General features: G+C 47.4%; 2 protein-coding genes across 7 annotated transcripts in view; both read left to right on the forward strand.

Moving 5' to 3' along the window:
* The window catches only part of RC3H2 (ring finger and CCCH-type domains 2), a 46,446-nt gene extending 22,585 nt beyond the window's left edge, over positions 1–23,861 (forward strand). For 2 of the 3 annotated variants that reach the window (XM_081896330.1, XM_081896331.1), the window contains 14 exons: positions 85–203; positions 2,569–2,681; positions 5,681–5,992; positions 6,521–6,753; positions 8,973–9,394; positions 10,607–10,783; positions 12,539–12,694; positions 13,156–13,369; positions 13,494–13,578; positions 14,622–14,703; positions 14,877–15,011; positions 20,862–20,969; positions 21,605–21,753; positions 22,990–23,861. In XM_081896330.1, the coding sequence (XP_081752456.1) occupies positions 85–203; positions 2,569–2,681; positions 5,681–5,992; positions 6,521–6,753; positions 8,973–9,394; positions 10,607–10,783; positions 12,539–12,694; positions 13,156–13,369; positions 13,494–13,578; positions 14,622–14,703; positions 14,877–15,011; positions 20,862–20,969; positions 21,605–21,753; positions 22,990–23,206 (2,522 nt within the window). In that variant the 3' untranslated portion in view covers positions 23,207–23,861. The remainder of the gene's footprint in view (positions 1–84; positions 204–2,568; positions 2,682–5,680; positions 5,993–6,520; positions 6,754–8,972; positions 9,395–10,606; positions 10,784–12,538; positions 12,695–13,155; positions 13,370–13,493; positions 13,579–14,621; positions 14,704–14,876; positions 15,012–20,861; positions 20,970–21,604; positions 21,754–22,989) is intronic. The other variant, XM_081896332.1, reaches the window with a different exon arrangement.
* Positions 1–23,863, forward strand: part of ZBTB26 (zinc finger and BTB domain containing 26) — a 147,206-nt gene that overhangs the window by 44,996 nt on the left and 78,347 nt on the right. The window lies entirely within an intron of this gene.

A 23,863-nucleotide genomic window follows, 5' to 3' on the forward strand; every position in this document is an offset into this window, starting at 1 on the left:
TGTAACTGACCAAAAAATGTGGTGCATTTCTGTTTGCCATGAATAGCTCACTTTCCCCTTCCTCCTCTTTTGCTGCTCCCACAGATGCAACATCTCCAACATGGGAACAACTGGAAAATGCCATGGTGGCTGTGAAGACAGTTGTCCATGGCCTGGTGGACTTCATTCAGAATTACAGTAGGAAAGGCCATGAAACTCCACAGGTGACTGACTGATATTATTTAGCTGGTTGTTTTTAGCTTGCTTTTCGGCCAACAAAGGGGCTTAACTGAGGGGCAGAGTAAAAAAAAAACCCCAAAAAACCCCTGAGGGGCAGAGTACCTGCTCCGCATGCAGAAGTTCCCAAGTTCAGTCCCCGGTCTCTCCATATAGGGCTGGCTGGGGATAAGACATCTGTTTGAAACCCCAGAGAAGGTGTAGGCAGCTTCCTGAACTAGGAATAATAATTTTATTATTTGTATTCTGGCCCTCTGACTGGGTTGCCCCAGCCACTCTTGGCAGTTAAGATTTGACCTGTAGAGTTGGGATGTGAATAAAATTGTAAGATAAATGGTGGTCCAGAGTTTTCTGGCCCCCACTGAGGGGGAAGACCTCTGTCTGCACATTTTGAGGGTAAAATCATTCAGCTTCAGAGAAACATTGGTTCCACAGCTGCTGCAGTCCTTTATGTAGGGCTTCCCTTGTGCTTAGTCTGGAAAATGAATTTAGTGCAGAATGCTGCTGCATAATTCCTGACGGGACCAAGAGTCTCTCAGGATCTTCACCTGTGCTCAGAGATTTGCACCTTCTGCCACTTCACTACCAGGCTGAGTTCAAAGTGGTGTTGTTGGTATTTAAAGCCCAGAACAACATGGGACTAGTTTCTTAAGCAGTTGCCTTATCCCATATATGTCAAATTGGTCATTTTGATCTGTAGAAGCTGCGCTTCTAAAAGTGCCACAGAATGTCTGTTCTTTGTTTTTAAGAAGTCATTCCTTTGTTGTGGTGGCACCTGTGCTTGGGAACTCCCTGCCACCTTGACATTAGTTAGGCACCATTGCTCTGCACTTTTAGAGTCCTGCTGATCCAACCCCCCCCCCCCCGTTTTAGCAGGCCTATCTGAACACATGATTTGGTTACATCTGTTCCTACATTTGTTTTAGGTGGTTTGTTGTGTTTATTATTTTTAGATGTTTTTGAATGTTTGAAATCTTTTTTAGTGTGCTTTTAATTACTTAATATTACTGTGTTTGCCACCTTGGGCCTCCTCACTTGGGGAGAGAAGGGAGATTGTACCTCTTGTCTCCCCCTGCCGCAGGCAGCTGGGTCCAAGGGACTAAAGAAAAGTATATTTTAAAATGATTCAATAAGGTACATCTGTATCTAAGTATTATAATTTATCTAATCTAGGAGTGCCCACCTGTTGCCATGACTCTTCTGAATTCCTGGGGCTTGGCGGTAAAGAGGTGGTGCTTGTGCCCTTCTTGCAGGTGGCCAGAGGCATCTGGCTAACTGCTCTTAGGAACCAAAGTATTAAGCATGGACTATGTCTCATTCCATTTTTACAATCAGCATAAATCTGCAACACTATAGGATCCTCTTTGGCCCACAAGAATTAGAACAAAACAACAACAACAAAAAAGGAGAACGGTGTAATAGTGTTTATCTGTTCTAGCTAACTTTTTTGGTATAAGAATAACTGTAGAATTAAATATATATATATATGAAGAAAAATTAAAACAAGAAAGAAAAGAAAGGAACCAATGATCCGTGGGCCAGATAGGGCTTTGGGGCTGCCCATAGGGATAGTTGCTGGGGTGGTTTTTTAACTCCTTGAAAGTAGCTTGCTGCTTGTTTCTTGGATTCCTGGGGGTTGGCCCTTGTGGGCTCTTCTAGGGCAGGAGCCAGAGGCAGGCAGTGACTCTCCTGGTTGGTTCTCCTTTCTGATTCTCCCTGGCATATTGTCAGCACCTCCTGCTTGGAGTCAGTAAGGGGTCCAAATACCAGTGGCTTGAAGCCACAGGGCGGGAGAGGGAGTGCGCCTGTTCTGCTTGCGAGTTTCCCACAAGCTTCTGGTTGGCCACTGTGAGTACAGGATGCTGGACTTAGATGGGCCACTGCTCATGGCTCTTCTTATGTTCTCTCAGCACGGTTGCATGTTGAACTAACAGAACTATGAAAGTTGTCATGCTTAACTGACTAGCAGATTCCAACTAAAAACCAGGAAGAGCTTTCTGACCGTAGGAGCTGTTCGACAGTGGAATGGTCTCCCTTGGAAGGCGGTGGGTTCTCCTTCATTGGAGGCTTTTAAGCAGCAGTTGGGTGGTCACATCTCAGGGATTCTTTAGCTGTGATTCCCGCATTGCATAGGGTTGGACTAGATGACCCTCAAGGTCCCTTCCAAACCTACAACTCTTCGATTTTATGGTGAGTACAGAACCCAGCACAGCTGTCAGTAAGGCGAAATTCTTGCAAATTCGGTTCTCTCATTCTAGTGGGGTCAGCAACAACTCTGGTGGGGATTTATTCCAGGCTTGGTTTATGTAATCCAATGTTTTCCCTCCCTCTCTCCCTCTGACGTTTTGAAAGCTGCAACCAAATAGCAAATACAAAACAAGCATGTGCCGTGACCTGCGACAGCAAGGCGGGTGTCCACGAGGGACCAACTGCACTTTTGCTCACTCTCAGGAAGAGCTGGAGAAGTAAGTACTGGGAAGTGGGGGAGGAGCACAAACTCTCCCTCAGCTGGTGGATGCGCTGCAACAGAGGTTTGATGCGCAGCTTTCCTTGAATGCAGGGATGGGCAGCCTGCTGCCCTCCAGGTGTCATTGCACTCCACTTCCCATTGGCCCCAGACCAAGGAAGGTGGAAGTGGGTGGATGGGGAAATATTGCAGTTCAATAATACCCTGTGGATTCAGCCTGGATGGCCAATAAGATCCAGACTCCAACTGCCAGGCAAACAGGACATTTATATAGGCGTTGTAAGCCCAGTGCGACACAACCTCAACCAGCAGGTAGTTGAGAGGTAACACCCATATATATATATATATATATATATATATATATATATATATATATACACACACACACACACACACACACACACACACACACAAGAGCATTTATAGGTTTACAAGCAAAGGGGTGGCTGTGCCCATATGGCAGCACTTCCTTATACTGGCTTCTACTGGCTTAATCTCAAGGCACAGCAACTTTCTTATTTTCCACTCCTTTCTTTGTCCTTAACCATTGTAGCAGTAGCTTCTACATACATGTCCCGTCCTTCTCTCAGTTTCCTTGCAGACAAAACCTTCACTTCACTCAGCCCTTTCCACATGCATTTCAATTTTCTTTAGTTTTTAAATCCCTTTTATAATTTTATTTTCCTACACACAGCTTTCCCTTAATGCAGGGATGGGCACCCTGCAGTCATGCAGGTGTTGTTGGACTGCACTCCCATTGACACCAGACCAGGGAAGATGGGAGTGGGTTGTCATCCAACAGCAGTTATAGTTCCCACATCCCTGCCTCTCTCTCTGGCCTCTTGTTCCATCCTGAGAGGCCTCCTTTTGTTCTGAAGCCATGCCAACATCTCAGTGTGAGAGTAATTCCTGATCTCTTTTGCCTTTAAGATGGCAGTTATGCTTGGAGAAGGAAACATTTGGCCCTCCAGAAGTTGCTCAACTACAACTCCCATCATCTCTGGCTACTGACCATCAGTTGGGGGGTTGATGGGAGTTGTGGTTCAGCAACATCTGGAAGGCCAAAGGTTTTCTACACTTGCGCTAGCAGGTCTATTTAGCTGGATACCACACTCATATTTCATGTAAATATGTTGACGTCCCTTCCTTTAACAATGCCTCCCTCTGCAAAAAAAGTATTTGGCCTGGCTAAATCATGAACTTCTTTAAATGATAACAAGCTTTCCAAAATGTTCAATCTCATCTTCATTTATCTCATAAGTTTAAGATACTAACATTACTTCCTTTGCTATCTAATCAACTGGGTTTCCATCGAATTCCTTATCTGCGCAGTATGTTATTTTCCTGCATTGAAGAATGCACCGTAAGTGAATTTGGACAAAAAGTTTTGGCACTGACAAAGATAGCTTAGCTAAAAACAAACTGATAAGTGGCAGCGATTTTTTAAAAAAATCACGAGGCTGAATAAATTCTATTCAGCATACTTAACATACCATGAGAGACAGTCAATCAATAATGATAAAGATTATCCAACAAGCTTATTACATAGCAAGAGTCTTACAAGGTAATGCAAAAGATGCCACAGCATGAATTATTAAGAGTGAAAAGGCTTTAAATATGCAATTTTACAATTTTCTATCAGTTTAAAAATTGAATTAACTACTGATGGATTATTTTTTTTGAAATGTAAATAAATAAACCAGTTAAAAAAACAAAAAAAACACCAGGTGTAACACTGAAAACTTTCTCAAATTACTTTTGGCTCTTTCAGAAACAGTCATCTGCCTCTAATTTGAATAGGAGCTCCCCTCGCTCAGATTTGGAAGGGGGATGGAGCTAGAGCCAGAGAACTGTGGGGCAGAGGAGGGAAGTGGGTGGAAGTCTCGGCAGTGACCCTTCCTTCAGGACAACTCAAAAGGCTCTAGCTTTGGGGATGGCTCCCTGATGTCCAGTCTCCTTTTGGTGTGACTGCTCCTGGAACATCTTCAGATGCTGTGGCAAGCCCTATCCAATTTATCACCATCACCATCTATTTATTTATTAAATTTGTATATCCATCCATAGATCTCAAAATGGGTCACAACATAAAAATACAAGAAAACCCCCACAAAATGCATAATAACAATAATAACAAACCAATAATAATCCCCACCTCCCACAACATGTTTAAAAGGGCATTGGATGTCTGTCAGCCAAAGGCCTGGTCGAAGACCATTTTCACCTGATGCCTAAAGATGTATAATGAAGGTGCCAGCCTTTCTACCACACAGTTCCAATTTAAGAAATAATAAACGGGCTTTTCTGAGCAAGCTGAGGCCCATACAAATGTGGAAGCTGTTCTCCCTATGCATGGCTCCCGGAATTGGTGAAGCTGACACACAGACTTCGGGGAAAGGACAATAGGGATTTTGAAAAAGAGTGGGAAACTTTTATATTATATTTGCAGAAAGAAAGAAAGAATATTGACCTGTTGGTAGGATTTAACTAAACATTCACAACTTTATGGATAGGGAACAGATAATGTAATAAAAGGAAAAATACGATATTTGTAGAAAATAGCAGAATATACGAATGAGGTTAATAAATCAAAAATGGAAAGTGAGGGAAGTCCAAAAGAGGGGAGGTTAGAGATGTGATGTAAGCTGTATGTTATATTTGTAATGAGAGAAAAGAAAATTAATAATATTTTTTTAAAAAAGACATATGCATGCTTTCCAAGTATCCCAATTTTCCAGGCACAGCCCCAGAATTTCAGAAGCCGGCTCTGATTCTGATTTGATCGCAGAATGTCTGTTTTCCTTTTCCTCCCTTCCTTATCTTGGAAAACAATTAAAAGTGGTGTGTGTAGAAACAAAAACGGAGTCTTGTTTATACTAAAAATAACATACCAGCGCCAAATGAAGGAAACAGCGAAGCTGGCATAATAAAGCCCTTCCTGTAATTTTGAAGGGAAATGTCCCCTAAATTCACATGCCCGCTGCTTTATTGCAACCACAGGTACCGGCTGAGGAACAAGAAGATCAGTGCCACAGTGAGAACCTTCCCCCTGCTAGGCAAAGCCAGTGTCACGAGCGCAGTCTCCACCACGACAGGAAGCATCATTTCCATCATGGGAAGTGCGGAGAGCTCTGGGAAGATGGCACAGAGCACTAACGGCATTGTGAGCCTGGAGAGCGGCAGCCCCCAGCTGATCCCACGTTGCGCTGACCCCTCGTCCATGATGGTGTTGGAGAACGTGAAGAAAGCGGGGAAAGCTGGAGCCAATGGACAGAACACCCCCGGCTCCTTGGCAGACCCTCTCTCTGAAAAGTATGTGCCATGCTTGAAAGAAGGAACATAGCTCAGTGGCAGAGCATCTTTCTTGCAAGCAGAGGGTTCAGTCCCCAGTGGCATTGCCAGGTAGGGCAGGGAGAGTCTGCTCCCTGCCTGAAACCCTGGAGAGCCGGTGCTGCCAGTCAGTGTAGACAGTCCTGATCAAGATGGACCTGTTAGGCTCAGTATAATGCAGTTTTCTATGTTCCCTCTGTTTTCATTACTCCCCCATGAACACGTTGTTTTTCCATGCAGGAGGCAATTCCTCTTCTCAAAAAGGCCCCTGCTGTGATGTGTGCAGCCAGCCTGGTCAGTAGCCAGGAATGGTGGGAATCGGGGGTCCAGCAACATCTGTAAGGCCCCAGGCTCCCCATCCCTGCCGTGACTGAAAGCAAAGAGGGAATGCTTTTTAAAAGCAATATTAGAGGTTTTGTCTACATGCCTAAATTTAAAAAGTTACCCTGAGATTTCTATAATCCAAGAGACAGCCTAAATTTAATCTCTCTCTTTCTGAATTTCTTCCAGCAAAATTGGTTCCCTTTCGAAGACTCCTGTCAGTCAGGTGGCAGCTACCTCAGCAGGGCCTCCTCCGCCGCCGCCTCCTCCTCCTGTGGGCACAGAGATGAACTCCATCACGCCCCAAGCTGGCCCATTTGCTGCTCGAATGCCTGTCTACCCGCCTCACTCCGACAGCCTCCAGTATTTTCAAGATCCCAGAACCCACCTCTCCTATGAACCCCAGCAGTACCCGCAAGCAGGTGAGTCACTGACAGGGCACTCAAGCAGACATGGCCTTTTCTGTGGCCACCCCTGGATCATGGACCTTCAGAGGGAACTGGCCATCGGACCTGCTGTCCGTTAGGCCCCAAGTAGGGACAGTCCTCTTCCCTCATGCTTTCAGTGGTGGCCCACATTGGTGGAGTAGAACTTTTATCGCTGTGTGTATAAAATTACGTGTGGTGTGTCTAGAGAGATGTTTTTCTCCCCCTCTCATAATACTAGAACCTAGTGGGGTCATCCAGTGAAGCAGAATGGTGGAAGATTCAGGACAGAAAGGACTTTTCCACACAGTGTGTAGCTCAAGCTTCCTCAGTCTGATGCCCCAGCACATGACTGTAATGTCTCTTCCAGCCTGGCCATGTCGGCTGGGGCTGATGGGAGTTGTAGTCCAGAGCACCTGGTGGACACCTGGGGAAAGTTGGCCTAGATGGATTGGTTTCAAAACATCAACTGAAAATGTGCTTCCTAATAAATATTGGGTGGCAGATTTATTGTTCTTTAATACAACTGTATATTACAAAGAGATGCAGGCACCTTAAAAAAGGCATTCCCTTTGCTTGCATGGGAGAAAGAAGATGCAACACAGGTAACATGTAACTGAGGGCCTTCTTGGTGGTGGCACCCACCCCATGGAATGCCCTCCCAGCAGATGTCAAGGAAATAAGAAGCTATCCTATTTTTAAAAGACATCTGAAGGCAGCCCTGTTTAGGGAAGTTTTTCGTATTTGATGCTTATTGTTTTTAACACTCAATTGGGAGTTGCCCAGAGTGGCTGGGGAAACTCAGCCAGATCGGCGGGGTATAAATAAATTATTATTATTATTATTATTATTATTATTATTATTATTATTATTACATGTGTGATATGCTATCTGCAAACAAAACTGACTCCTCTTCTTCCCCCATCCTCTTTTGGAAATATTTTATATACCCATATGCAGATTTAAGCTGCAATTCTTAGGACACTTACCTGGGACTAAACCCCACTAAACATAGTGGAATTTACTTCTGAGTAAACATGCACAGAACTGTGCTGCAAATTGATTAATTGGGTATTTATTAAACAATTACCAGAGAGGTAGCCATTTTGGTATATCACATCAAAATCGACAAAGGGTCTCAGGCTTTGTCACCAGGCTTTGTAGATGGGGAAAATGAAATGTTATTCTGCTTGCACGTTGAGGAGGTGGGGGTTTTTCATCAATGAGGTCAGAGGTAAATGAAATTCAGAAAAGTAGACAATGATAATTATTAACAGTGGTCATTCACAAAAAAAATATGCATTGGTAATACAAGCAGCATCTGTACTGTTCAGATCTCACCCTCACCCACCCCTCCTCCAAACTACTTTTATACACACTTGTAGCATAGAAAACATTATACCATTTTGTTAATGTGTAGGTGCCACAAAACTGTTGATTTATTTTTAACATTTATAGCTTACCTTTGTGCATGACCACAGGCCTCCAAGACAGGTGACTGTAAGTGGCAGTTAACAGTAGCAACCATTATTGTTCTGTAGTTAATGGCAGTGGAGACTAATGAAGGCTTTGTGGGTGAGTGGGAACCATGATGTGAAATGACCCCCTCTTCCCCAACTTTAGCAGCAATATGTTGTAAAATTCTTATAGCTCATTGACTTTTGATTTCTCTTAATTATTTCTACCAATAGCCTTACTCCACTGACAGCAGCTGCCTTATGTCAGTCTACATTGTGGCATATAAAGAAGAGAACATTTCTGCTCCATTTAAATGTGTACAGAGGGGAGAAATTATTATTGGGCTTATATTCTGAGGAGAGGAGTGGTTTTTATGCAGCCAAGTAAGTTCTGTTCAGCTAAGCTCTGGCAGTTAAGAAGACCTGGTCAATGCATGCAGCAAAAGCAAGGTGATAGACTTATCTGTACCATTGCAGGCTTCAGGTGGATGGATGGAAGCTAATTTTAAAATAAAACATATCCCTGCAAGTAGAACACTAGCGGAGTTGTAGCCTAGTCTGCTCCCTGCTGTGCCAGTTTTCTCCTTGTGGGGATATCATTATTGTTATTCATTTTTTCCTGGGGAAGCATTCAAAATGGACCTGAAAATGGTACAGTCCACCCTACTTCCTAATTCTGCTGCATGTGCAGACAGGCCCTAGAACAATATGAAGTTCTAGATGATAGGCCAAGCTCAGCAAGTGTCTCTTGTTCCATAGGATACTACCCAGCACCACCGACAGTTCCAGCTGGTGTGGCCCCTTGCCTCCCTCGCTTTGTGAGGCCCAGCAATGTTCCTGAATCTGCCCTCCCATCTGCTTCTGTGCCATACGGCGACCATTACAGCGCATTCCCCCCTCGGGACAGATTGAGCTCTCCTTACCAGCCGCCGCCGCCACCACAGCCCTATGGGCCAGTCCCGTCTGGGATGTATGCCCCGCTCTACGACAGCCGGCGGATCTGGCGGCCGCAGATGTACCCAAGGGATGACATAATCCGGAGCAACTCCTTGCCTCCCATGGACGTCGTCCACCCCACTGTCTACCAGTCCTTCCTGCGGGAGAGATACAACTCTTTGGACAGCTACCATTCCATGGCCTGTCAGTTGCCGGCTGACCAAAGGACGGTGCCTTCCTTGAGGGTAGGTTCCCCACTAGCCACTGGAGCTTCGTTCCTTACTGCTCTGAGGCCTCTCAGATATCCCAAACCAGCTCCTCAAGGGCCTCTGGTGCCGTTTTGCCTGCAGGCAGAGACGCATTTTATTTGCCTGGGACTCTTAAACTTGCTGCATGAATTACTCTCCTGTGTGGCTTCCTTTTTGGAAGCTCCCTAGGCCGAATGGGATGATGTCTTAGAACTTTGGGGCATTTCTGCAACCTGATTTTTTTCTGTTTAAATGGTTTATGTCTCTGAGCTGAAGAGTACTCCCATACTGCATAAAACAAGGCAGAGGTGAAACAAAGCAAACATAAGGAGCAAGAGCAAGTGCACCCAACACTTGGGGCAGGGGACAGTTAGGACTCCTTGTGACCCTCCTCCTCACAGCCCTTACCCCAGTACCACACTTGAATCCATGCACACTTCTGGGTTGTAGGCTGGCAGGATACAAGGCTAGCTTCCCCTTTTGGGAAGTTGCTATTGCCTGTCTTTTGTTTAATCAGAGCAAGCTCCTGGCCACCTGGTGAATTCCTTTGGGGGAAGTATCAGAGAGAAGGGTGTAGGGGAAAGGTTGCAGCTGAGTGGTGGAGCATCTGCTTTGCATGCAGAAGGTCCCAGGTTCACTGTCCAGTGGCATCTCTAGGTCTGAAACCTGCTGCCAGTCAGTGTAGACAGTACTGAGCTAGGTGGACCCGTGGTCTGGGTCAGTATAAGACAGCTTATGCTGTGTATTTCTGATTTTAACTGCCGTCACATGGTTCAGATGAGGAGGAATTCGGGCATGGTGGGAGGAGATCCAGCTTAATGCATTCCTTGCATTGCCAGATGAACATTTATTTATTTAAAAGGTTTATGTGCCACCCACTCATGTAAAATATAAAGGCAGCCCACAACAGTATATTTACAACAGACCATGAAATAGCATAAAACAATACAAAATTCTGCATTGCCGCTGATGTGGCAGAGCACCCGCCCTGCGTGCAAAGGGTCCCAGGTTTGGCTCCCCAGGTTCAGGGAATGTCCCCTGCCCTGGAGAGCTGCCACAAGTCAGCAGAGACAATGCTGAGCTGAGTGGACCAACGGTGTGACTCCATACAAGGCAACTTCCTGTGTTCTTGTAACACAAGACTTTGAGCGGCTAACTCTTGTGTTCCATGTGACGTTAATCGGTCCTGATCTGGCACCTTTCTCCTAGGATCCTTGTGGCCACTTGAAACCCACTTACGACGACCCACTGCGGAGGAAGCCGGAGCAGTGGGCCCCATGCCACATACCAAAAACGCCTCTCATGTCCTCCTGCACTCTGCCTGCAGCCGCACAGTCTCCTCCTCCTCCTCCTTCCCCTCTCTTCAACGTGGACTTCAGCCGAGAAGTAAGGGACCAGAGAGCTACAGGGGTGTGGGTGGGGGGAAAGCACAGCTGCTCCACCAGGTGCTTTGGCACTCCTTTCTCCTGGGGTTCAGCACATGTTCCCTCATGTCCTGCCTGAAAGTGGATGCTTCCCATGATGGCTTGGGATTTAACTCCATAGGGCATTGTGGGGAACTTGTGGCCCTCCAAATATGGTTTGGCTCCAGGCTCTCCTCCCCCCCAGCAGCCAGGAGTGATGGTAGTTTGATTCCAGCAACATCTGGAAGCCCACATCTGTAGTCTAATGGCCAATGATGTCCTGAGGCTTGGGATCTCCTACAATTTTGTTTTGATAACTTGTAGTCCTGCATGGTTGCTTTGAAGAGCTGGGATGTGATTTAATCCTCCTAGGCACTTTTCCTTTTCCAAATCTCTTTCCCCACCATATACACCCATTTGCTATTAACTTCATGGAGCGGAACAAGGCAGCTACCACCTCTTTCTCTTCTACTCACCCCACTCACTCCCCACCACAAGCTAATAGCATTTTGCACCAGGGCCAGTATTTAGATTGGGGAAGAATATTGAGATGAAACAACTTGCAAAGGACTATTTATCTGTTTTGGGGAGATTTTTTATAATCACAGAATTGCAGGGTTGGAAGGGGCTGTGCAACCACTGATTTCTAACCTCCAATGAGGGAGAATACATCACCTTCTGAGGGAGTCTGTTCCACTGTCAAATAGCTCTTAACCTCCAGAAAGTTCTTCCTAAGGTTCGGTTAGAATCCTTTCTCTTGCACTTTGAATCCATTGGCTTTGCTTTATTAAGTTGCAGTCCTATGTCACTGGTTAGGATGGCTGCCTGATAAAAAGATAAACCTCCCACATCAGGCCTACCTGCCACCCTCCTAGTGGAAACAAAACTTCAGCAGGCACCCCGAGGTTGCTCTTACTTATCCTTGGTTCCCACCTCCCTTTTCCTTTTCCTTCTCTTCCCTTTCTGCCATGTGTTTCCCTGCAACCTCCTCATCGCAGGGAAATTGCTTTCCTTTTTTCTTCTCTTGCTCTGTACAGCACAGTGTCCCCAAATGTGCACATGTTTCTGCTGCTGACATGGGAAATACACAAAAGGCCTTTGGGATGATTGGTCAAGATCTTGTGGGAGATCAGCCTCCAAATCTAACAAATGCATGTTCTTGCTAGTTAGCATGAGAGGGGGCTAAATCCTCAGAGCTGTATTGCTGATAGGCAGATGCCCAGACCATAGAAATAAAATTGGTAGAGAGGGCTCTGTGTGGTGTCATTTCCTCTCCTCTGCTGGAAAGGAAGGAACATATGGTATTTCCTGTTCCTCTCTCTCTCCCTTTTGACCAGCGTTGGGAGACCGGCAGGCCCCACTTGCTCCAACTCCAGGAACAAGCCTGAAGCTGGTTATACTGTAAATAACGAGTATTTTGGCTGCGTAGTTTTTTTACTGCTGCCATTGCTGTGAACCAGTGCATGATTATAAAGCAAGTAAATATTGTGTTTAACCTATTTGACAAGCTGTTGTCTGATGCTTTGTTAAGTGGGTTAGGAAGGGGTAAGCCCGCCTGCCCCCCCAAAGGTTTTACAGCCTATTTCCTATGCTTTTAATTGTGCTGCCAAGGGGTTTTGAAACTTGATCCAAACCGCAAACAAGGGCACCTGGAGGGATGATTTGCAATTAATATAGTCTCTCCTACCAATTAAAACCCACCCCACAGACCTTACCTGGTGTCTTTCTTTCCCTGCAGTTCTGCGAGAGTGCCACCAGCCAGCATAGCTCCAAGTACGAGGACGACCGCCTCTCCCATTACTCTCCCTGGTCCTGTGGCACCATCAGCTCCTGCATAAGTGCCATTGAGTCAGAGCCCAAGGACGTCATTGCCAATTCTGGTGCTGTGCTCCTGGTAAGGCAGCTTCCCCTCTGGAGCCCATTCTGCTTGGTAGCCAGGCTCAGAGCCGGTGCTGCTCCCTCTGCCAGTGCTGGGTTTTCTTAGAACCAGTTTCCAAAACATGATTCCCTTAACCTCATCTTATGTCCACATGCACGAGTGCTCCCCCCCCCCCAGTCTACCGCATAAGGGAAAATATATTGTCCTGAGCACTTTACAGGGTTGTTGTAAGGATTGTGAGAAGTGATTTGGATGCCCTGCCAGATGACATTTCGAAGGGAACTGCTTCTAAAAGGGTTCCTATGAGTGCAAAATGTTACACTGGGCCTAAGAATGAGCCTCCCTGCCACACCAGGCCATGCGCAGGCCAGATCCTGCATTGCAGGAAACTGAACTGGGTGACCCTTTGGCCCCTACCAACTCTACTATTCTGTGATTCTATCTCTGGGCTTTCCTTTTCTTGTGGGGCTTTCCAGGATCTGGACAGTGGGGACATGAAGAGGCGGGTGCACCTCTTCGACACCCAGAGAAGGGCAAAGGAGGAAGACCCAATCATTCCGTTCAGCGATGGGCCCATCATCTCCAAATGGGGCGCCATCTCCAGGTCGTCGCGCACGGGTTATCACACGACAGACCCAATTCAAGCTACTGCTTCCCAAGGAAGTGCTACAAAGCCAGTCAGCATGTCAGGTATGGGCTGGGTTGGTCGGGAGCCTTGGAAACGATATAGAAGAGGATGCCAGGGTGGCAGGTGTGGGCAGAGGACAGGATTCTCTCTGGCCTGAGCTGAGTTTGCACCTTTCGCCTCTTGCAGATTACACCCCTTACGTCAGCACCATTGATTCAAGATGGAGCTCCTACAATTCCGATTCTACTTCATCAGCGCCTTTCAGAGAACGGTAAATGAGGGAGCGCTCCTCGAAGGGGGCATCTGGGGAGCCCATCCTGGGCACAGCACCTCGCCTTAGCTCAGCATGTCCAGATCCCTTGCCAAATTCCATGGAAGCAGTAGGAGTTTTCAGGCCATGGCAGTCAGTGCTAAGTTCACAGCTCCTCAGTGGTTGGACTGGAGCTTGGGAGATCTGGATTGAAATCCCCATTCAACCATTCACTGCACCAACCACCTTCTCTAAACCTAAACTACCCCACTGGATTGCTGCAAGGATGGAGGACGCAGCTATACCTGGTGGCTAGTCAGGATGTCTTGTGTTCTGCCTCCACTGTGGGAAGCAGTCTGCCTCTGAATGTCAGTTGCTGGAGAACACAAATGGGGAGAGTGGCTGTTGCGCTCAGGTCCTGCTTGCAAGCTTCCCATTGGGGCATCTGGTTGGCCACTGTGAGAACAGGATGCTGGGTTAGGTGCTCCCCGCCCCGTCCCAATCCAACAGAGCTCTTGCTACATCCTTAAAAGGATTATGTGGGGAGGGAGAGAACCAGCGATTGCACCTGGACCTCATTCCAGGAAAGCCAGGATGCAAATGTAATAATAAATAAAAGGATGATAGACTGGAGTAAGCACCACCTAGCCAGAGCTTGGGCTTGGGATGAGGGTGCTTTCTGACAACATTTGCCCTGCATGAAATACGATGTGTTGAAACCCAATTGTAGTCATTTCCCTGGCATTCTACAGCGACCCCTGTGCAGACTAATTCATACCAGCCTGTTCAATTTGAGGGTGGGGGAGAGAGGTTCAGTTGTCTCTTTGCTGGGCATCATTTTCCTGCAGAGAGGAGGGAGTCCTGGGACAGGCCAGTCAGCTGGGAATTTCCTTTCATCCTTGTACCTTTCTGTGCACCTTCAGAAGCTCTGAGGATGAAAGGAAACCCCTGGCTGGCAGGCCCATCTGAAGAGCCCCCTCTGTTTCCTTCTTCATCAGAGGTCCAGTGTCACGCTTCCAAGCAATGTGCAGGGAGCAACTTCTAAACCTTCCTTCTCTTTCAAGGGACCGGTTCATCCTTACAGATGTGTCTGCCCCAAAAAAGCATTCTAGCACTGGCGATCTACTGAGCATCGAACTGCAGCAGGTATGGCTGATCTGGCAACTTTGCCTCCTGCTCTGGGATTATTTGGGGGGGATAGAGAATTTACAGAGGGCCGGCCAGTCTGTTGAGCATAGTCCAAGAGCTGCAGGGCGGAGGGAGGAATGGAATGAGTGTTGCTTCCAACCTGCCATTTTCTCTGTTATTCTTCAATGTAGGCCAAAAGTAACTCGTTGCTGCTTCAGAGAGAGGCCAACGCACTTGCCACACAGCAGAAATGGAGCTCCTTGGCAGAAGGAAGCCCCCTCTCTTTGACCCTCCTAAGCAATGAAATCAATCTGAGAAACGGCGAGGTAAAAAAAGTAGCTGAGCTGGGTGGAGAAGATACTGAAGGAAGAGACCCCTTTTACAATACAGTGGTACCTCGGGTTACAGACACTTTGGGTTGCAAACTCCACCAACCTGGAAGTTGTACCTTGGGTTGCGAACTTTGCCCCAGGTTGAGAACAGAAATCGTGTGGTGGCCGCATGGCAGCAGCAGGAGGCCCCATTAGCTAAAGTGGTACCTCAGGTTAAGAACGGACCTCCGGAATGAATTAAGTTTGTAACCCAAGTTACCACTGTAAATTCATTACAGAGTCTGGAAGGAGACATCAGCGGTCATCTAGACCAACCTACTGCTGCTAGGCAGGAAGACCACTGCTACTATCTCCCTGATACATGACTGTCCACATCTGCTTTAAAAAGCTTTTCTAATGAAGGCAGTCTGTTCCCCCGCTGAGAAGCTCAGTACCATTAAGAAGTTGTTGGTATATGTATATATATATGTATATGTATATATACAGTGGACGCTCGGGTTGTGAATGTGATCCATGCAGGATGTACATTTGCATCCCGCAGCGGCACGTAGGTTGCGACTTGGCGCTTCTGCACATGTGCAAAGTGCGATTTAGCGCTTCTGCCCATGTGCGGCCGCCAAAACCCAGAAGTAACCCGTTCCAGTACTTGCGGGTTTTGGCAGGTCCGTAACCCGAAAAAACGCAACCTGAAGCATCTGTAACCCAAGGTATGATTGTATATGTACAGTGGTGCCTCGCAAGACGAAATTAATTCGTTCCGCAAGTCTCTTCGTCTTGCGAGTTTTTCGTCTTGCGATGCACGGTTTTCCATAGGAATGCATTGAAAATCAATTAATGCGTTCCTATGGAAAACGCCTTCCCCCGACCTCTTCTGGCGGGCGGCATTTTAAAATCGCCCGGGACAGCGGAGGACTTCTCCGCTGTCCGGGGCGATTTAAAAGCCCCTGGGAAGGCAGGCAGGGGGGACAAAGGCTTTCTCGCCCCTCCGCTCGGCTTCGGGACATCGTTCCGATGCCGGGCGGCGGGGGGAGGCTTTCCCGCCCGGCCGGCCGGCTTCGGGACATCGTTCCGATGCCGGGCGGTGGGGGGAGGCGTTCCTGCCCCACCGCCCGGCATCGGGACGATGCCCCGAAGCCGGGCGGCTGGGGGAGGCGTTCCTGCCCCACCGCCCGGCATCGGGACGATGCCCCGATGCCGGGCGGCGGGGGGAGGCGTTCCTGCCCCACCGCCCGGCATCGGGACGATGCCCCGAAGCCGGGCGGCTGGGGGAGGCGTTCCTGCCCCACCGCCCGGCATCGGGACGATGCCCCGAAGCCGGGCGGCTGGGGGAGGCGTTCCTGCCCCACCGCCCGGCATCGGGACGATGCCCCGAAGCCGGGCGGCTGGGGGAGGCGTTCCTGCCCCACCGCCCGGCATCGGGACGATGCCCCGATGCCGGGCGGCAGGGGGAGGCGTTCCTGCCCCACCGCCCGGCATCGGGACGATGCCCCGAAGCCGGGCGGCGGGGGGAGGCTTTCCCGCCCGGCCGCCCGGCTTCGGGACATCGTTCCGATGCCGGGCGGCTGGGGGAGGCGTTCCTGCCCCACCGCCCGGCATCGGGACGATGCCCTGAAGCCGGGCGGCGGGGGGAGGCGTTCCTGCCCCACCGCCCGGCATCGGGACGATGCCCCGAAGCCGGGCGGCGGGGGGAGGCTTCAAAAGCCGTCCGGGGGCTTTTAAATCGCCCCGGACAGTCCCGGGGCGATTTAAAAGCCCCCGGTTAGGCAGGCAGGGGGGGCAAAAGTCTTTGCCCCCCCTGCCTGCCTTCAAAAGCCGTCCGGGATAGCGGGAAGCGCTTCCCTGCTATCCCGGACCGCTTTTAAAATGCTGGCGGTGGGGAGCAAAGCCTTTCGCCCCCGCCGGCCTTCCTGGACCTCTTCTGAAGTCCGGAGGGGGGGGGGAAGGCTTTGCTCCCCACCGCCAGCATTTAAAAAAAGGTCCCCGAGATTTCCCTATGGGCTTTCGTCTTGCGATGCAAGCCCATAGGGAAAATCGTCTAGCGAAGCGTCGCAAAAACCGAAAAACCCTTTCGTCTTGCGGGTTTTTCGTCTTGCGAGGCATTCGTCTTGCGGGGCACCACTGTATATGTATATGAGCAGTGCTTTTTTTCTAAAAAAATGTTTAGGGGTACTCTCATTTTCCTGCTTATGTTGAAATACTGCCCCTCAATGATGCCAAACTTAAGATTCACAAAATGTTTAGGGGTATGCATACCCCTGCACCCCCCCCCAGAAAAAACCCACTGTATATGATAATTTCCTAGAGGCCAAGATCCAAGTTTAGGGCAAGTTCTCTTTGGTGAGAGAACCCTAGCAAGAGATTTAAAGTCACAAAGTATGCAGCAGAGTAAAGCATGGGAATATAGGCTGTTAGACCTTTAAAGTATGCCCCTCCAAGTGTGTTCCAAAATGTCCCCTTAAAAGTTTCTTTCAAAAGTTTTTCTCTTCCCCCTGCAAGGGAAAAGGCAACACATTTTGTCAATTAAAAACAGTTTGCTTACAATCTCTCCAAAGGTCAGATTCATGTGCTTCAGAAAGTTGCACAGGCAGCAAAACTTGTCTTAGTCACAAAGTGGTAAAAACACCTGAAGGAGCATCTCCACCCCCATCATTCTGCCTGGATACTGTGGTCCAGCTCCGAGGGCCTTCTGGCTGTTCCTTCCCTGTGAGAAGTGAGGTTACAGGGAACCAGGCAGAGGGCCTTCTCGGTGGTGGCGCTCACCCTGTGGAACTCCCTCCCATCAGATGTCAAGGAAATAAACAACTATCTGACTTTTAGAATACATCTTAAGGCAACCCTGTTTAGGGAAGTTTTTAATGTTTGGTGTTTTTAATATTCTGTTGATGAGTGGAGTATAAATAAATGATGGTGATGATGATTCCTAAATTTTAAAAATTTTGGTATAGAAACTCAAAAGTGGCTTGTGAGAGCCATGCGGTTGAGCTGGAACAACCAGCTGAAACCTCTTCAAACGCTGAGCTGCTCAGGTAAACTGGAAGGGAACAATATGCTTGGTTATCTATTGACTCCTCAAGGTAAGGGGAAGTGACCTAGCTAAGCCTGGCAGGACAGTTTACTCTATGTCATTAACCCCATCATGCTTTAATTAGACTTAAGCATGTTAGTTATATGAGGCTAGTTATCCCACAGTTCTGTCAAATGTTTGGTCTTAATACTTTTTCTTGTAATCTGAACCCATTGGAGCAATAGAAAACAAACTTGCTTTGCCATCTGTCAGGGGTGAGCCTGTGTAGAAACTAGCCTCCTTTCTGAGGGTAATACAATAATTTCTCCACCTGCTTATGCTTCTTACCCCCAACTGCCACTGGCGTTTCACCCCAGGAGGCTTGGCCAGAATGGGAGGCAGCCCTCAGGCTGAAAGAAGCCCCTCAACCCTGATCTAGGGGGGAAGCCCTTCAGTTGTTTCTTGATTTCCTAAGCTTTCTAGTCGCTTGCCACCCAAGCAACTTGCAAAGAAAATGAATATATGCATAAATGTAGTATACAATAGAAAAGGGGTTAGGGAATCATGTAACCCATAAATATTCCATGCAGCATACTTGGAAAACAAAAACTGAACACCAGCCCTCCTGCATAGCAGTAATAAAAAACATTAGCAATACAAAGATGAGCAGCAGAGCAATGCTGAGAGCCAGTGTGGCATAGTGGTTAGAGTATTGAACTAGGATCTGGGAGACCAGTGTTCAAATCCCCACTCAGCCATGAAACTCACTTGGTTTCAGTGAGCTAGTCACTGCCTCTCAGCCCAATCTTAACTCAAATGAGGAGGGGAGACCCACCTTGAGCTCCTTGGAGAAAAAGGTGGGATATAAACACAATAAATAAATAATATAAACACTCCCACCTACAAATCTAGTAGATAAACATAAATACTCAAAACTAACTCACACCCCTCCCTAGTTCAAAAGCCAATCACACCAATCCTGTTTTTGTTTTGTTCTCTGCTTAATCTTGCCACCCCACCCAGAAGTCCAGCATCAAGGCCTGCTGCTGTGAATCAGTGGTGGATGGGTTCAGGGTCCTCCAGGGATGGTCCAGTGTCTCTAAAGAGGGTCAGTGTTTTATTCTGGCTGCTCCTCCTTTCCTGCTGTTGGAAGATAGCTGTCCCATTGCTACTTCATTGTCTGTTCTCCAGCCTCCATATACCCAGGGCCTTCCATCTTTCCTTGGTCTCTGGCTGACTCGCCATCTTCGTCACGTTCTCCTCTGGACACATCCCAGTTGGTCACTCTCTGTCTTCCCATGTAATGCCCAGAAGTGTTCCAGCTCCGCAAATGTCTTTGGCCTGAGAGTGAGCCTGGCTACTCTAAACTTAAAAGGAAGGGGCAACTTCAGTAAGAAGGAAATGGCATTGTGTGAAATGTGCCCATTCTCTTCCTTGGCCAGCCTGCAAAGGTCCTAGAAGGGCACCTTTTGTTCTCAAGGGGCAGGTCTCCCCCAAGAGCAAGTGGAGAAAGCAGTGCCTGAGTTAGGGTTTGATTCAGCAGCATATATATTTGTCACTTCAGATGCAAAACAGGGCAGGACCTGCCACTTATGGGCAAATCCAGGTCATGCAGTTATAGTTGGCTACAAGGTCTTGTGAAACAGACAGGCTTCCCCAAAAGGTCAATACTTTTTTCAGTAAGGAAAATGAATGCGAAAATGCACTGGGAAAGTGTAGGGTGAGACCTGCCCTGATGCAACGGCATCTCTAACCTCCCTGCAAACAAATACGAGAGAATGCTCATACAATAGCCAACGTTGTCTAATTTCCTTCCAAACAAATCAGGAGGAATGACCAATAAACAGGTAATCCAGAAACACTTTCTGCCTGCATCTGAGGGACACACTATGAGCTTCCAGTTTCTTGTATGATTCCCCATTTTCTGTGGAAACAGGAACAGCAACTACTTCTCCTTTATTTACCATTGGGGTGGTATATCTCTACACCATGCCCTTCTCCTGGAGCACTACCCTCCCTCCCTCCCTTTCTTTTTTCTGAGTAATGTTTTTCTGGTTGCATAACAAAATGACATTTATCAGCTTCAGCCAAACCTGTTGAGTGGCTACACGTTGCATATGTCAGTCACATGTAAGAAGGGAAATGGAGGAGGGACACTGCCATGTAACTGAATCACTGAACTCATCGTCAAGGCTTCAGCTATCTGTGACATATCTTCTCCATAAATATGCATGAATGTACTTCTGTTTACATAGCTGACACAGGGGGACCCAGACCTTGTCAAAATGGGTTGGTTTGTTTTTAGTTTAGCCCCTAACCATTAGGTATTTTGGAAGAGCCAGGTCCCTAACTTTTATTTTATTATTTTATTTTGTAAAATTTGCATGCCGCCTGATTGTAAACACACACACACACATATCAAAGCAGCTTAAGGAAAAGGAAAAAAATAAAATTATCAGTAAGAAGAATTAACAATAATTTTAAGATTTTTGAAAAGCTGAAATAATAAACTAAAAACAGATTAAAACTCACACCAGTTTTCTAAACATCTGGACAGGCTTACCTAAACACAACTGTTTTTAACAGTAAAAAAAAACCAACAGAGATAGAGTACAGTGAAAACACCTAGAGGGAGTTTCAGGGTGTGCATGCTGCCACAGTAAAATATCAAGTTCTTTTGAATGTGGAGCAGGTGGCCTGTGGCACCTACAGCAGTGCTGGTTCTGCTGATTGAAGCGGTTGAGTGGCCGTAAGGCGATCTCATAGAAATACCTTTCTTTCCCTTTCTTTAAATCAATTGTGCTTTGTCTGTTTCCCCCCACTCCTATCCTGCTTCTTAGTCTGACTATCCGGAGGACGGTGCAGACACAAAGCCAGACCGAGACATTGAACTGGAACTGTCAGCCCTAGATGCCGATGAGCTTGGTGGGCAGGGAGAGCAAATTGAGGTACATGAACACTGCCGTTTCCTTGATTCAATGAACATGCCTATGTGTTTTTGTCTTTGCATCCTGTACTATCCCAGAAATCCGGAGCTGGTGGCCCTCCTATTAAGTTTCATGTAAAGCATGAATTAATCACAGACCAAAACTCTGGTTGAATCCCAGCCTTGCCAGACTCCCAGTTCAGACACAGCAGTGTTACTGAGATGTTCATAAAATTCTGAGTTGATTCCCCATTCCGTAGAATTGTGTCTTGCATGAACTTTTGAGTCAAACTGCTGGTCCAGTCTGTTTACCCTGAGTGGCAGCAGCTTTCCATCAGTTCAGTTCTGGGTCTTCTCAGCCCCACTTCCCTGTCACTTTTAAATGTAGAGGTGGAGGATTGGACCCAGGACCTTCTATGTGCAGAGCACATACCCCTAACACTGGGCCCTGGACCCTCCCTCCCCTATATTTTGGACTGGCCACAAAGAATCCCTGGTGGCTATGGCAGGGAGCTTTAGGGTCTGCCCTCTAGCCTCTCAGCTCCTTCTCAGCAAGGCCATTTCCACTTCACCTTTCTCCATCATTTGTGCGGGAGTTCTGATTGGTTGGCAGCACCCCCCACTCCCACACGGCTAACACTGTCCTTCCACTTCCAGGAGATTCTGAGCCTGCAGCTTGGCATTGGTGACCAGGACGATCATCTGTTCAACGGGTCAGCTCTGGAGAATGGCCACCCTCTGGAGCAGCCTCCAAAAGAGCCCAGGCAGCAGGCGAGGCCTACCTTAGGTGAAGACCTTGCTATTCTGTGAGTGTCAGATGGAAACAGAAGCTTTCTGTGCCCCAAAACAGAGCCTCTGTTGTCTCTCCTGGTGTCCCCTGTGTCGTCTGTGGCACATTTATTCAATAAGTGCACCATTGCAATGTTTAAGGCAGCTGTACCTGATCAGGACAATAGTGGCTGCTGGGAAACTCACAAAGGTGGAGGAAAGAATCTGCTTTCTCACATTATATAAAGAGTGTGTTGATCATTTCTGTGCAGGAAGAACTCATTCTTGAGCTAGCCTGCTAGAAAATCCTCACCCTGCTCTCCTTGCTGAATTAGGCATCCAGCTCCAATAATCCAGGCATGCTTTTCTTCTGAGAACATGACTTAATTTCTATGCTGGTGTAGAGCTAAGGCGAAGGGATGGCTATATAAGCCAGTGTGATTTGTAGGCCCATGGACTCCACTTTTGTGGGTTCCCCAGCAGCCACTGCTGTTCTGACCCAGTAAAGCTGTCTCAAGCACCACAGTGGTGTTTTTATTGGAGAAATCCACCATGCTTCCTTGCCGAATGCTGGCCTTCTCTTGCCTGGTCTCTTCTTTCTTACTCCTTAGACTTCCCCCACTCCAAGCCCTTCAATATTTTGGGGGCTGTCGCTCCCACCAGCCCTATGCAATCTGGCAATTGATAGAAGTTGTAGTTCGAAATGTATGGCGGGCACCAACACAGAGAAGGCTCTTTTTCTCTTCCTCCCCTTCTCTCCTCCAAGGCTGAGAATCCAGTCTCTCCCATTCATTTGCAGTGGCCCTTCAGCCCCTGTGATGAGTGAAGAAAGGAAATGGCTCTGAGCACTGATGGCGCTACAGCATTTCTGGTCACTGCTGTGCTGCTAGCTTCCCTCAAGAGGCTCCAGAGTTACACCAGTGGCTCCACAGAGAAGGGAGAGGAATTTACTGATGCTGCACGGGCCCTCTTTCAAATTCTGGGTTATTAGCAGTGTGAGAGCTCAGGGTTAATGAACACAGCTTCTCCCCCCCCCCCACTCTGTCAGAACCCATCTGTTCATTATCTGTCATGATAAGTAATAAAAATAAAGAAGAAGAAACACAACTCAACTAGGGTATCAAAACTATCAGGGATAACTCACTGTCCCTTGTTTTTTTACATCCTTGGATTGCTGTGAGAATGTTGAAATTCCTGTGTTCTATTTTAAATACTGATCAGGGTTTATTTCCCCCTTCTCCCCTCTCCTCCACCCACCCCCCAAAAATAACCAGGGAGAAGCAGAAAGCAGCCCTGCCAATGACCTGCTTCAGCCAGCCAACGGCATCCTCTGTGAGCGGGGTGACGTCCCTGCCCATCACAGCTTCCTCCTCCGGAGTGGGCAGCCTCGTTCTCAAGACAGCTCACAGCCTCACAGCAGCTCACATCATGGCAGAAGGGAAAAGTGACTTTTTAAGGCCAGTGGCAAATGGCAAAATGGTTAACAGCTGAGAGATGTTACGTTTTCAAGCTCGTGATCATGCTAAGGCAGCATTTACACTATATTATATAATGTATATATTTTTTAAGAAAATACTATTGGGGTGATTTGTTTCCTGTGGACTCTTTGATACATCAGGCCCCTCTCAACTTTGCATTCTGGAAAAAAGAAAAGAGAAAACAAACCACTTTGCTAGGCTCAGGTGTTCACGTTCCACAAGTGGTTTGTAAAAAGCTTAAGAGCAGCTTTTTAATTTGTTTGTGGAAATTCCAGGGCGCCTTCTGAGCCGTTCTTGTTGAGAGACAGCCTCTCTAGATAAATTTGCAAGTTAGTTCATTGAAGCCAGCAGATCCTCGGGGTGAAGTGACTCATGGGAATAGAACTCACTTGTTTTGCCTTGTTTTGTTTCATGAGAGAGGAACTTGTACCTGGTTGCAGTTGCTTGTTTCTTCAGCTGTGGAACTTTGCATGAAATAAGCATGTGAGAAAGAGAGAGATGGGCTGGGGATCCTCTTAACATAAGACTTAATTCAGGGTTGATACACTTTTTCTTTTTCCTTTTCCTTTTATCTTTGCACAACTGCATTATATGCAGTAGTGTAGCACTTTGCATATTCCTGCCTGGCCCTCCCCCTTCATTTCCTCTACCCCACCCCTCTTCTGATATC

The sequence above is a fragment of the Podarcis melisellensis genome (assembly GCF_964234715.1).
Source record: "Podarcis melisellensis genome assembly, chromosome: Z".
Classification (NCBI taxonomy): Eukaryota; Metazoa; Chordata; class Lepidosauria; order Squamata; family Lacertidae; genus Podarcis; species Podarcis melisellensis.